The 13,531-nt window shown below is 49.5% G+C and overlaps 5 protein-coding genes across 5 annotated transcripts; 4 read left to right on the forward strand and 1 right to left on the reverse strand.

Annotated features, from left to right (window-relative positions):
* Positions 1 to 274: 274 nt before the first annotated feature.
* Positions 275 to 2,903, forward strand: NFIA_101700 (putative C6 transcription factor; the record flags this gene model as incomplete). Its single annotated transcript, XM_001266582.1, has 3 exons — positions 275 to 373; positions 490 to 1,093; positions 1,477 to 2,903. The coding sequence occupies 3 exons, from the start codon at positions 275 to 277 to the stop codon at positions 2,901 to 2,903; spliced, it is 2,130 nt and encodes a 709-aa protein (XP_001266583.1).
* An 808-nt stretch (positions 2,904 to 3,711) lies between these two features.
* Positions 3,712 to 5,611, forward strand: NFIA_101710 (sugar porter family MFS transporter; the record flags this gene model as incomplete). Its single annotated transcript, XM_001266583.1, has 5 exons — positions 3,712 to 3,854; positions 3,909 to 4,753; positions 4,803 to 4,918; positions 4,973 to 5,117; positions 5,172 to 5,611. 5 exons carry the CDS (start codon positions 3,712 to 3,714, stop codon positions 5,609 to 5,611), a joined length of 1,689 nt encoding a protein of 562 aa, XP_001266584.1.
* A 608-nt stretch (positions 5,612 to 6,219) lies between these two features.
* NFIA_101720 (uncharacterized protein) lies at positions 6,220 to 8,111 on the forward strand (the record flags this gene model as incomplete). Its single annotated transcript, XM_001266584.1, has 3 exons — positions 6,220 to 6,465; positions 6,720 to 7,382; positions 7,443 to 8,111. The coding sequence occupies 3 exons, from the start codon at positions 6,220 to 6,222 to the stop codon at positions 8,109 to 8,111; spliced, it is 1,578 nt and encodes a 525-aa protein (XP_001266585.1).
* A 28-nt stretch (positions 8,112 to 8,139) lies between these two features.
* On the reverse strand, positions 8,140 to 9,192 carry NFIA_101730 (ribokinase; the record flags this gene model as incomplete). The annotated part of the gene is made up of 1 exon (XM_001266585.1): positions 8,140 to 9,192. One exon carries the CDS (start codon positions 9,190 to 9,192, stop codon positions 8,140 to 8,142), a length of 1,053 nt encoding a protein of 350 aa, XP_001266586.1.
* A 2,271-nt stretch (positions 9,193 to 11,463) lies between these two features.
* On the forward strand, positions 11,464 to 12,957 carry NFIA_101740 (uncharacterized protein; the record flags this gene model as incomplete). The annotated part of the gene is made up of 1 exon (XM_001266586.1): positions 11,464 to 12,957. One exon carries the CDS (start codon positions 11,464 to 11,466, stop codon positions 12,955 to 12,957), a length of 1,494 nt encoding a protein of 497 aa, XP_001266587.1.
* Positions 12,958 to 13,531: the final 574 nt, after the last annotated feature.

Below are 13,531 nucleotides of genomic sequence, written 5' to 3' on the forward strand. Positions count from 1 at the left end.
AGTCCGGCTAGGTGGTATGCGCCATATTCAGTTGTTAACAGACTTTTGTATTATTCCAGACTCTTCTAACAGTGATTAAGTTCGAGGATTTGCATCTCAAGTAGGGCGCATCCCCGGGTTCGGTTTCTAATCGAAAGGAAGTTTCGGTTTCTAAAGGATGGTTGGCTTACTGACTTAAAGCTAGGTCGTGTCCACTTATTTACCGTTTCTGATCACTATATAGATGAATCACTCGTTTGAAAAAGGGCTCTGCTCCTTTTTAGTAGCATGGATAATGATCCATGCCGTCTTTAGCAGATCGACACCCTCACCATCGCTCCCCTGGCTGCGATATAACTTCTACAAGGCCACTAGCCTTAGCGATAACGCTACGGTACCACTCACAGAAACCGCTATCCTGCCTCTGGAAGACATTTCAGAGCATCGTATAACAAGATCGAATACCTAAAAGTGTACTTCAGTCACATACAAACTCCGCACATCCAACAGCGCTTCAAGGCGGAGCTACTGCACCCGATCGAAGAGTTCCAGGCTCTCGTAACAAATGAATACACTTTGTTATTCAAAGACGCGTTTCCTCATCGGGTCAACGAGGCTGCTGGACTTCCAGAGCCACAGCGCGCACGAGCCCGCGAAGGAGTAACCCGGCTCCTTCGGAAGCTGGACACGCTGAACGGGAATATCACCACGTGGGCCTACCAGAATGCCATGGTTGACCTCCGGCAGGTAGACACCCGCGAGAACATATTGATGCAAGGCGAGGCGATCTGGGCTCGTCGTTTCAGGAGCATTAAGGAGGATATCGACGCCCTGCTGGAACAATTTTCATACCATGGACATCCTCTCCAATACGTGGGGAGTCTGAGTCACGGCATTCGAGGACGTCATAAGGGCAAATCTGCCATCAACATGGACGATTTCGATGTTGATCTCTTTGTGGCACATGCTGAGTGGCGCGCACACCTGCCATTGATACGAGAACAATTCCCGGAGAATTTCAGCAATGGGAAAATACACCCATTAGGAACGCATATGCATGAGTTACAGAACCTCAGCTACGCGGTAGGCCATGCGTTGGCTGCGAATCTTACAGGTAGGATTAAAAAGTCATAGAGATTTATTGAGAATATGGAAATTGTGCTTTGTGAAATAGGCGCGTATTAGTCAGTTGTACAAAACTAGCCACAAATGGTCATTCTCCGCCTATCTCAATTTTCCTCCCGAATATTCCTCTCCCCTTCCCACGAAAAAAGGGGAAATTGGTACTGTGAGTCAATCTCTGATCAAAGAATTCAGACACAGATACGACACATGCCTATGAGTTGCAAGGTCCTCGGCTATGAAATGGAATTTACATGAAGCCAGACCTATGCAAATAGTGCACGGTCAACTGCCTTGAGAGATATTGACCTACGCACGAATGGATATTTATCAGCTACTTTCTCAAAGGAAGAATGAGTAATTTTGTTGGTCCAGGCAGAAGGCCTGCAGAAACTGCAACTTCCCATCTCGAGGAAGAAACGACCCTCTCGCCAGGGACGATCTCCAGCTCAGATGAGTATGCAGCAAACCCGCGATTCTTGCAGCTCCAGGAAGAACTGCGCGATGTACTTTTCACAGCAGTGGCCAGTCATGCTCCCACGAGGCATCAATCACCGAGACCATCGGATCCGATCGAGGACTCTGCGTCAGGGCTGTTGAGGAACAGTCTGGATTTCGCACAGGTCTCGATCCCCAAGGTCAGACTGATCCACTACCTGAAAAACTGGATCATCGAGTGCGCTCCTCATCTGGACAAGTTTGATGAACAAAGCCATTTCGGTGTGCATATCCCCGTCCTCGCTCAGAGCTCCCCTGCTTTGTTTTACGCCATCTTGGCCTTTTCGGCTCGGCAGACTGAGCGCAAGGCTTGCCTGGACAAGTCGTATGATAGTCTGGAGCTCTATCAACAGTCCATTCGGCTGCTGAGTCCGTATCTTCAAGCAAAAGACCCTAATGTGCTCGTAACGGTCTGTATCCTGGGGTGTCTGGAGTTGATGTCAGTCAGCCCTAGAGACTGGAGACGGCATGTCGAGGGCTGCGCGGCTCTCTTCGACGCATATAATGTCAACGGTTTCTCTGGTGGCCATCTTCAGGCCGTCTTTTGGTGCTATGCGCGAATGGAACTGTGTGGAGCGATTATTTCAGAAGGAACCGAAGGCACTATCCTTCCACTCCACAAATGGGTCCCTCCGCAGGCGGCCGATTCTGAAGAAGAGCGAGACATCATGATCAAGAACCTGTTTTGCCAGGACGGCTGTTCGAATCCTGACAGGCATGCGAACTGGGCAGTGTATCTCTGCGCGAAGACGTGCAATCTGGCATGCCGGCGATCACGGTTCCTGGAACTGGGCGAGTTGGATCAGAACGACACGAGGCCGTTCTCCGAACAATGGAGACAACTCTGGGAAGAGCTGCAATTTTGGAACGACCACCGGTGTCCGGCCATGCTCCCGATCAGGACCACGATTACTGGCGGCGATCAGATCTTCCCTGAGATCCTCTTTGCACACTGGGCAGCAATCTCCGGCAACCAGCTCTATCACACGGCCTGCATCATGATGCTACAGATGAAACCGGCAAACATTTCGCTTGTTTCTCCAAGCCCGCACTCTTCCCCTGTTTGGCATGCTCGGAGGGTTTGTGGAATCTCATTGACGAACCCTCACAGTGGCAATCTCATCAACGCGATCCAGCCACTCTATATCGCAGGAAAGCTCTTGAGCCATCGAAGCGAGCATCTCGAGGTCGCCAGATTATTCAAGAAGATTGAAACCAGCACCGGATGGGGTGCCTTGTGGAGACTGAGGGACCTTGAGCGGGCATGGGGATACGAGACAGGTGAGATTCTATCTGCTATATGAGTCTGTTCTTCTATGCAATAGATGCCGCCGATAAATGATGTAATTGTAGTCAATGGATCCGGGTAGAATTACACTATCCTCAGGCCAGGTATAATGTGAGACACATGTGTATAGTCCACATTATTTCAGCGTGATTATTGCCTCTTCTGAGTCCCATATCATTCCATTCAATAGAGATGCTTCGCTACGAGTCGTTTTATGCATGACTCAACTTCCCCAGATTCCAACTGGTTCTCAGATAAAAATAATACCTGATTCATTGGGACGGGAAGAACCGCGTCATTAATCCTGTATTCAAATTGGCGCGGAAAACTGCACGGTGCCTCAAGTTACTGACAAATGCTGTGGGGCCAATGGATTTTCAAAGTCACAAGATGTCTGAAGCAAGAATGGGTGGAGCTGTCTGCTAAGCTTTTGCATCAACTATAGGCTCTGATATCTGTTTATGGATAGGGCTTACTGTCGGTGGCCTCCGATAAGCCCAAATAGGAAATCGTAGCCTATGGTCTCACTCCATGGCACCACGTTTGTGCGGGATCCCCACATTTCCCTTCCCCCAACTGGGCCAAAGCAAGAGATTTCTCTGGGGAATTCCTGGAGTGAGCCGATCTTCATGTGGCCAGGCCGTTTCCTGTTCCTTGTGTTTATTCTGCAGAAGTCCTCGCAAAGCTAATTATCGATTGGAGAAGGAAAAATGGTTATAAAGTCATGTTCCCCTCAGGCCGGTCGTTCATCCCCTGTGTTCAAGGCAACTCTTTGCACGCAATAATCCCCCTCTGGATTTTGGGCTTATTGACCAGACCTCACTATGAGTGGTCGTTCATCCACTGACTTGGAGGCCTCCGTCTCCCAGCAAGCAGGCTACGCGGAACATCGCCAAATGGAGAAGAAATCAATGTGGCAGTCGTTGCGGGAGAACCCCAAGGTTCTGTTCATCGCCTTCTTTGCCTCGTAAGTGTCTCGAGCTGCAATGTCATGGGATTTTCATTGACCGGCAATGGGTAGGTTTGGTGGATTCGAGTATGGCTACCAACAAGGAGTGCTCGGACAATCCTTAGTGATGACTCGGTTTACGGAAAACTTCCCATCGGTCGTTCATTCCTCTGCGGCTACCGGATGGCTCACCTCCATTCTTCAGCTGGGCGGTATTGTGGGATCGCTATCTGCTGGCATCTTTGGCGAGATCTTTTCGAGAAAGTACACCATGTTCGCGGCATGCTGCTGGGTCATCCTAGGAAGTTATCTGTACGTCGGTGCTTCGGCAGGAATGGCCTCGCTCCTGTACGCTGGACGATTCTTTACCGGTCTGGGAGTCGGTCTTTTCAGCGGTGTTGGCCCCTTGTACAATGCCGAACTGGCTGCTCCGGAGATGCGCGGTCTCCTGGTATCCTTCTATCAATTTGCAACCATCCTGGGTATCATGATTTCCTTCTGGGTGGGCTACGGCAGCAATTACATTGGCGGCACTGGTGAAACACAATCCGATCTGGCATGGCGTCTGCCCTCCATTATTCAAGGAATCCCGGCTTTTGCACTGGCCTGCGGCATCTGGTTTATGCCCTTCTCTCCTCGGTGGCTGGTCAAAGTCGGACGAGACCAGGAGGCTCAGTCCACGCTCGCCTGGATGAGGAAATTGCCGGTCGAACATGACCTTGTCCAGATGGAATATCTCGAGATCAAAGCAGAAGCATTGTTTGAGAAGAGAGCCTTCCCCAACACGGCGGAAAAGGGAATCCTGAAGAACCAGTGGGCGCAGTATGCCAACTGCTTCTCCACCATGGACAACTTCAAGCGTGTTTGCACCGCCTGGCTGGTGATGTTCTTCCAGCAGTGGAGTGGAATTGATGCCAGTATGTTTTCCAACTCTGCGTTCCTTGTTCTGAGCTGACATTCTCGTAGTCATCTATTATGCGTCCAACGTCTTTGTCAGTCTCGGTCTGACTGGCGGCACGATCGCTCTCCTGGCGACTGGTGTCACCGGAGTTGTGTTCCTCGTGAGCACCGTACCAGCTATGGTAAGTCATCATTCTTCGTGCCAACCTTCTAAACCTTTGACTAATATTCAATAGTTGATCATTGACCGGGTTGGTCGGAAGCCCATGTTGCTGGTCGGCTCGGTGGTAATGTTCCTGAGTATGGTGATTGTCGGCGTGATTGTTGCCAAGTTCCAACACGACTGGCCGTCTCATGTAGCAGCCGGATGGACCGCAGTTGGTAAGAGTTCTCCATTCGCCGTTAATCCTTGCAACACTGTCTAACACGCTACAGCACTGATCTGGCTCTACATCGCTGGCTTTGGCGCCACCTGGGGCCCAGTGTCCTGGACGCTCGTCTCTGAAATCTTCCCTCTCTCGATCCGAGCAAAGGGAGCTTCCATCGGAGCCTCCAGCAACTGGGTCAACAACTTTGCCATTGCATTTTTCGTCCCCCCGATGCTGAAGTCATGGCAATGGGGCACCTACATCTTCTTTGCCGTCTTCCTTCTGGTTGGCATCTTCTGGGTCCAGTTCTACCTCCCTGAGACCAAAAACGCGTCCTTGGAGGAAATGGACCGGGTGTTCAACAGTCATACCGGCGAGCGCGACGCCCAGCTCCTTCGTGAAGCCCAACGCGATGTGGGGTTGACGGCACTGCTGGCCAGGGCTGAGGGAGGCAACGGTATGTCCAAAGGGCCAATTCCGGAAGAGAAGTTTGTGGAGAATGTCTAGATGATGCTCTTTATTATATGAGGGATGAGAATTATGTATTTGCTTGTAATTATTACTTTTTTTGCTTGCACGTGGGGTATGTTTGCGAAGATATATATCCGGATGGTCTCTATCAGCAAGATTTAATCAAAAGATCTACCAAATTTGTCTTTAGATATCCTGTAAACATTCTATCCTCTCAAGTGCTTTCCTATACCTAGACAATCACTTTACTCTCTATTGATATTCTGGAATACTTAGCCTATCACCATACTAGGAGTCTACGACTATAACCCATGGGCATCAGCAAAAGTTAGAGCTCAGACGCATGCGACCAGGACGATTAATTACAGTAGGTTTGAATTATTTCAGAGTCATTCATATGTGTATATTAATGCCGACGATTTATTTTCTTTCCTTGTAAGTCAAAAAGAGGGAGCCATCGATCTGTATGCATATACAGATCTGTACTCAAGAAAACAGAAAAGCAGAAAAGTGAACAAAAGTATTACGTAAAAGAAGTACATAATTCTGATTGAAATAGCGTTCTGATTGGCCAATATCCCGCTGCCCTATATGTCCTAGTAAAATTCCGCTGACTTTCTCCCCAGTCCCACAATCCGTCCGAGATGGAGGGGAACCGGACGAGAACCGGTCATCCCTCAAGCCGCTTTTCATCGGTCAGCCGAGGAGGTCCAAGCCTGCTAGTTCCGGGGTGCAGAGGCTCAAAGCCCCCTTTTCGACCGGTCACTGCATCTTCTCGGAAGCGTCTGGGGAAGAACCGACTACCACGATGCCGACAAAGAGAGCTACCCCAGCAGGCAAACAACGTGTCCGTACTGGCTGCTGGACGTGTCGCAGACGCAGAAGGAAATGTAAGCATGCTGAGAACTTACAAGCGTGGTTTAAATCTGATTCCATGTCGACTCAGGCGATGAGGCCAAGCCTCAGTGTGAAAATTGCATTGCAAAAGGCTTTGCCTGTAAATATCCCAGCAAAGTCACCTTTGTCTCGGTTGTAAATGCATCCGACCTGCAATCCGATGGGACTGGGTCAACCTACAGCACTATCAGAGTAAGACGAAAACCGCCAAAGAAGTGTTTGTTAAGTCCGTTGACAGACGCGATAGTTTGTGGATGAGACCCCCGCAACTCCTTCACTGCATGAGAGTGGGACGGTAGAGCACGAGCAAAGTCCAGCCGAAAGTCATGTAGAGCCACTACAACTACTTCCAGCCCCCAGTCACGCTACGGTGCATCCTCCTTCGAACACCGCTATTCCTACCCAGCAGGCTCGGCGCGAGGTTTCTTTTACCGCTCTGTCGGATTCCGGCAATGATCCGGAGACAGGGTTACTTCGACATTACTGCTATGCACTAGCCCCTTGGATTGATGTCGGTGATCCAAGCCGTGCTTTCGGCCTCGAGTTCTTGATCCTTGGTAGGCGAGTCCGACCACTCCTCGCTGCGATCCTCGCGCTTGCTGCTGGCCAAAGGTCGCTTGTAGTGCCCACACACGCAGCCGACGACCTCGCCAGGGGCCTCAGGTTTCGCGAAGAAGCCGAGAACGGCCTTCCTTTGCAAAGTACTACTATCCAGCGAGCAGGAAACGTATTTTTTATGCTGCATGACTTCTTTTCCTCGCGTCCATCGCAGTGGAAGACCTTGGTGACTGGTTATATCAATGCGCCAGGAGGCCTCGGATGTCTGTCGGCCTCTGATGGAGGGCTCAATGAACCGTCTTTTTGTGTGATGCTCAGAATTGGTGAGCTTGATAAACTTCCCGAGCTTATTGTCAGAAGTTAACACTGGCCAGATCTTGCTGCGTCTATTATAAGCTCTGAGCCTCCACAGATGCTGATTCCCGCGCCAGTGTCCGTTTCAGAGCCAAGTTCGATCAAACAGGTCTACCAGCATATTCTCCTTCTTCTCGCGCATACCTTGAGCTTCATCTTCGGAGGCCCAACGGCATACCTCGAGGGCCTGGGCCAAGTAGACACAGTCCCCGCTTTGAATCCCGTGTCGCAATGGAACTATCTGTGGACGGAGTGTCGGAGATGGTATCAGAATCGTCCCCTGCAAGTGCAGCCCGTCTTGGATGTTCGAGCTGCGCACGCAGATGAGATCGACCCACAGAATGCATCTTCCTTCCCAATCTTGGTCTACACCACACCCCTCGCACTAGTCGCAAATGCTGTATACCATGTCGCGTCGTTTCTCCTCCTGACTCGCAAGCCGCGCTTTGTGAAGACGCTGACCGGCCCGAAATGTCTGTCCTCCTCTATCTGGCATGCTCAATCCATTGCTGGTATTGCAACTAGCAACGATACGGTCGAGCAGTGGGACCCGATTCTCATCGCGGCGCTGCTTCTCATAGCCAAAGACATGACTCACCATTTACAGCAGTCAGCGGTGTTGAACCGGCTACAGCGGATTACAGAGTTGACAGGGATCAACCTGGACTACGAGATCGAGTCTCTTCAATCCCAGTGGCGCATGTCACGTTACGAACCAATTGCTTGATGGCAGTCACATCAGGACTTGATTTTATCTACCGACTGTCCAAAATATCGACTTCCAAGGCCGTGGGAATGCTCTGCATCGCACCTGGCCGCTGCACACATAACGCCGCAGCATAATTTGCCCGTCGGACGGCCTGCTCAATCGCGTTATCAAATTCTTCCAGCGGTGCCGATGTCGCGACAAATTCGGCAAATGCCGCAGCGAAATACCCAACAAAGGTGTCACCAGCAGCCGTCGTGTCAACCACTTTCTGTACGCGGACTCCATCGACGAAGCCCTTTCTGCCGGTGCAAGTCGAGAAGAACACGCCCTTCGCCCCAAGAGTAATGAGGACAGTCTTGACGTTGGCGAGAGCATGGAACTGCCTCGCCAGGTCTTCCGGCTTCAATTCGTCTGTCGTCTGCGTGCCGATTGCTGAATCTGGAGAGATGGATGCCTGCATTTGTACCGCTTCGGTCTCGTTCATGACCAGAACAGAGGTGCTGGAGAGCGCGTCAACCGGGACGCCATCTGCGAAGACCGGGGCGGGATTGAACAGGATATGTGTCGGATTCCCTGGGTGGTTGAAATGCCTCATCAAGTCCAGAGTCGTGTGTCTGGGGATCTCGCCTTGTAGAACAACCAAAGCCGGGGCCTGAGGGTAGGATTGGATCGTGGCGAGGATCTTGGAAGCATCGTCCATCCCCGCATGATTGGCCCCCGGCACCACCAGGATCCTGTTTTCGCCGTGCGCTGAATCCTCGACGATGATTGTCGCAGATCCAGTGCGGCTGTCTGTTTTCTCTTCAATATACTTTGTATCTACGCCAGAATCCTCTAGCGTCGGTCGGATCAGTGTTGCGTAGTAAACGTCGTCGGCGCCCACAGCGCCAATCATGCTCACAGTGACTTTTGAGACGTCACTGGAGGTGAGCGACGCTCGACCGCATGCGACGGCCTGGTTTGCACCCTTTCCGCCGGCTGTCACGGAGAGGGAATTTGCTGTCAAGGTCTCCCCTGGCCCGGGACACCGGGATGTTGATACCGCAAAGTCGATATTCAGCGAACCGACGACGCAGATGTGGGTCGTGTTGGAAGACATGCTGCGAGATTCGATTGTGTCTGAAATACTAAGAAATCAATACTTGAGGCAGGTGGATGAGCACTCGCAACTTGGATATTTATGTCGTGTCTTCAGTTAGCCCGCTTCTACCATGTGGAGCCGTCCAAATGCGGGAACCGTAGGCTATGTCCCTAGAATCGTCGCAAAGCATGTAAGCAAGTATTTGGTCAAATTCTCTCTTGCTTTTAGGAATCTTAATTCCCTCGTACTAGTTTGATTGGCTCTGGCAATTGAGGCCAAATAAGATTCACGCTCGCCTAATTACACAAGTATGGGGGAAGCTAAGTTATTAGCAACAAGATTAAATGTCCTCAATGTTGTCATGTATTACAACGCTCTCCTTTGTATACATATTTTCTATTACAATTGAATGGAGTGGACTTCAGAATATAAAGCCCACGATATTGGTTAACAATATGGAATCTAATTCATCAATAGATCAGGAACAGCGCTAGGCATCATGCGCATCAATAACATTGGAAGGTCAAGTTCTATGTTCATGGATAAAGTCTCCTATGTGATATGCGCGAAGCAGTAAGATGGACTACTGTAAACCAAGTCTCTATACTTGATTAGCTGGCAGCATTATGAAGCTCAAGGCTTGCTGCCAAGGAGAATGCCATAGTGGTGACGGATGATGGTAGCCAAGTATGATTTCAATTAATCGGCATTTAATCGGGCATGTCATAGATCTTTTAGACCCATGAAAGATCATTTTTCAGATGAGTAGGGTGTTTAACAACCACAAGATTCCTAGAGGGTTTTGATGCCCTGCTTTGCCCTGCCCATGTAGGACACTCTCAAAAGCAAATAAGATTGAAAAAGCAGATATGTAAACTATCCTCCAGAATTTAGACCATGCCTTGTAACAAGTATATCCATTTCTGATAAATATTAAAGCATGAAATAGAACTAGAAGAGTTATGCCAGAGTCAACACCAGCCCCAGTACCATCGGTCGACTTGCCTTTACTGCCAGCCTTCAACCACTTGAGCACTTATTATTTACAAATGGTTCCAGGTTGGAAAAGGAGACGCCTCTATGGTGGCGTTGTGAGTTGAATAAGATACAGCATCGCCCTCCCTGACACTTCTTCCTACTTTGTTGGTTAATCGTGACTATGACTCCCCTCTATATTCCACGTTAACAGCATAGACAATATCCAAATAGACCCTTGAGTAATCAGAATATAGCTATGATATTAACAGGCAACCAGAGAACTCTGGAGAAAAAAATTTTCTGCAGGCCCATTTTAGGCATCTATGTTTCGTGAGATATGAGAGGCATTTTTGGGAGCCAATGGATATGCAAACTTTAATCAATGGAAGCCACTCTGTCAAGCATCTAGCGGCCCTGAATGATAGCAGAAAGTGATGGAAATCGAAATAAGACTATTGTCGCGATATCAAAGGTTCAGAGGGAAACAAGACGAAGAGAAAATTGTAGGTACAGATACTGGTCCTGATGGTCCATCAAAATGAACGACAGCATTCACCTGCCGCAAATCGTAAAAGAGCAGTATGTATCATGTTCGTTGTTGATAGATAGGGGAACAAATCATAGTAGCCTAACAAGCCGGTGAGGGAATTATATGATCGATCCAAGCTTTCTCTTGGGCGGCCATGACAGACTGTCAACAGATTCGACGAACCTGAATGGCTGAATCCACGGGGATGGACCGAATAAGGTCGTCCAGAAGTCTCCAGTTCTGAAGCTAAGAAATAAATCTATACAGAACATTTTGTCCGGCACATATAAGACTTTTTTCCCTCCCTTCCACTTTCCTCTGCTCGCCTACTTGGTTGATCATCTCTTCATATCAAACACTCATATCTCTACTTCATCATACGGCCAATTTGATACTTCGGCAAAGACATACATCGATGAATAACCTTCCTTCTACAATCTTATGCCGCTGTATCACTGCAGTGGAATGCCATAGCCCCAGACCCAACGGTGTCTGCCCAGAGCTCCTAGAAGAACGTCGCCCGCCATAGGACAAAGGTTATTGAGGGCCACTGATTCGCGGAGTGTCAATATAGAGCTCAGAAGATGGAAAAGATTGCGTTCTGTTTGTATATCCTCATTCTCAAGAATGCTCTTGGGACGCAGGCGCTGATATGTAACAGTTTAGTCCAGTGTCCTTAGATTCATTCATTCGCTATTTCATATTCTGCTTCATTACATACGGCCAACACAAGGGGAAGATAAAACAGAGGAGAAAAAAAAAAAATATCACTCATGCACAAAATGAATCGGTTCCTGAGTGTCCTGAGCAAGCCCGGAACCAGGGCCGATATCAAAGGCGTGGCTCCTACTCAGTTCACTGAGAAAGACGGCCTTGCAATCGATAAGCCGAACGCCACTGGCTACACACCGAAAAGCAAACCCAGATTGCTCGATCGGTGGCTGGATTTCGTCGTTCGGGTGTCTGGATCGGAGCCAGTGTTCTTCTTCATCCTCGCGGGCCTCCTCACCTGGGCCTTGCTTGGGATCAAGTATGGGACCACCGACCTCTGGCAAGTCCTGATCTCCGACATTCAGGCAATTGTCAGCTATGTGTTTGACTCCTTCCTGGTCAGGCAGCAGCTCAACGCATACGATGAGGAAATGACTGTGGCCGCCGAGTTGCAGTCGCGCATTCTCAGCCACCGCAGGATGCTGGCGAAATTGGACCTGGAAACAGACGAGAAAGATCCAGAGAAGCAAGTCCGTCTGCGGACGGTCGTGGCTCGGTACCGGGACGCTCCTGAATTCAGTGCAGAGTTACCAGCTGAAAAGCGTTTCGGACGGACCATCACTTGGTTCTCTCATGTATTGGGTCATCTCGGCACCGTCGCTCTATACTGGGTTGGCGTCTTCGTCTGGATTGGCCTCGGACATCGGGAAGGATACAGCGACGAGTGGCAGCTGTATATGAACTCGGCTTCTTCTGCATTGATGGTGTTTGTTTTTGCATTCCTGGCTAACGTCCGCGAGCGACACTCGGCCTACGCCCTCAGCTGCCTGAATGCAATCTTCAAGGTTGATGCAACGCTCGAATTTCGCCTCCGGCTCCTCACTAGCGATAACATTGACAACGACGTGGTCATTATTCCCGCGCCCAAGGTTAGCGGAGTTCAACGTGCCATCTTCTACTACGCGGATCTCGTCGGGACTCTAGTCGGGATTACCATCCTACTAGTCATGATGATAGTCTGGGTCGCGATAGGACCTCTACTGCACTTCGACGCAAACTGGTGGCTGATCATTGGCACTTACGCCGGTCTCGTTGGCATGAGTGATGGCTTTGTCCTCCGAAACTTGCAAGCTCGGCTTCGAGGCTTTGCCGATCTAGAGTTTGAGAAGGTTGAAGCGGAAGACGACAAACTCTTCGAGAGTGTCGGTCAGGCCATGCCGATCAAAGAAGTCGCTGAAAAGCCAGGTCTGACGCAGCGTGTATCCGATGCGATGAATCGGGTCTGCGCACATGAGATCACTGTCGTGGCTGGCTTTCTCACCATTGTGGGCCTCATTGCAGGAGCAAGCGCAATGAAATGGACAATGACAGGCCAATTGCTGTGCAATGTCCCACCGAGTTTGATTGAGTCATTCTTCATGATCATCTTGATCACAGGTCATAACTCGGCTGATGATCGCAAGCGAGTGGATCTGCGGAATCTCTATGAGAGGCGTCTGCATCTTCTGGCTCTCGTCAATGGTGTACAAACACTTCGAGGGGAGAATGGCTCACAGAGGGACTAGTCGTTACGATATTCGCTCGCGTGAGACCATATTGTCGTTCAAGAATTGTGGATTGGGAATAGTGTTTGATTTGCTTTACTGCTTTCCTGTATCTCTTTATTGTTTCGGTTTCCGGCATTGTTGAGCTTCCTATGGTGTGGGAATTGGTGGTAGATGCAAAAGTCCATGTATTTCATCTTGATTTCACCTTGAGTTAAAGTGTTGCTAACTTAGTTACTGATACAAATATCACTGGAAAGTCTCCTTTTGAGCATATGTACATGCACCAGAGGATCATAGGTTATAGTTTGCTAATAAAGCACTGCCCTGCCAGTCTCAATCACCTTTCTACCAGTCGAGTGCGAACTCTAGTCGAGGACCTCGCGTAGCTATTACTCTTGCTTTTGTGACACAGACACCTGTCAACTATGAGTATCCGTTCTGCAAGGCCGAAGAATACCACCAAGTTCTCAAAAAGGGAGGGGGAAAATGTTCTCATTAAACTGCCCAACTTGAACCATAGTCATGATTGCCTTTCTGTATGAGAGACGAGATCATGCCACTTAGAGAAGACATTATGTGGATCATACTTCCT

Source organism: Aspergillus fischeri, genomic scaffold (assembly GCF_000149645.3).
Source record: "Aspergillus fischeri NRRL 181 1099437636245 genomic scaffold, whole genome shotgun sequence".
NCBI lineage: Eukaryota > Fungi > Ascomycota > Eurotiomycetes > Eurotiales > Aspergillaceae > Aspergillus > Aspergillus fischeri.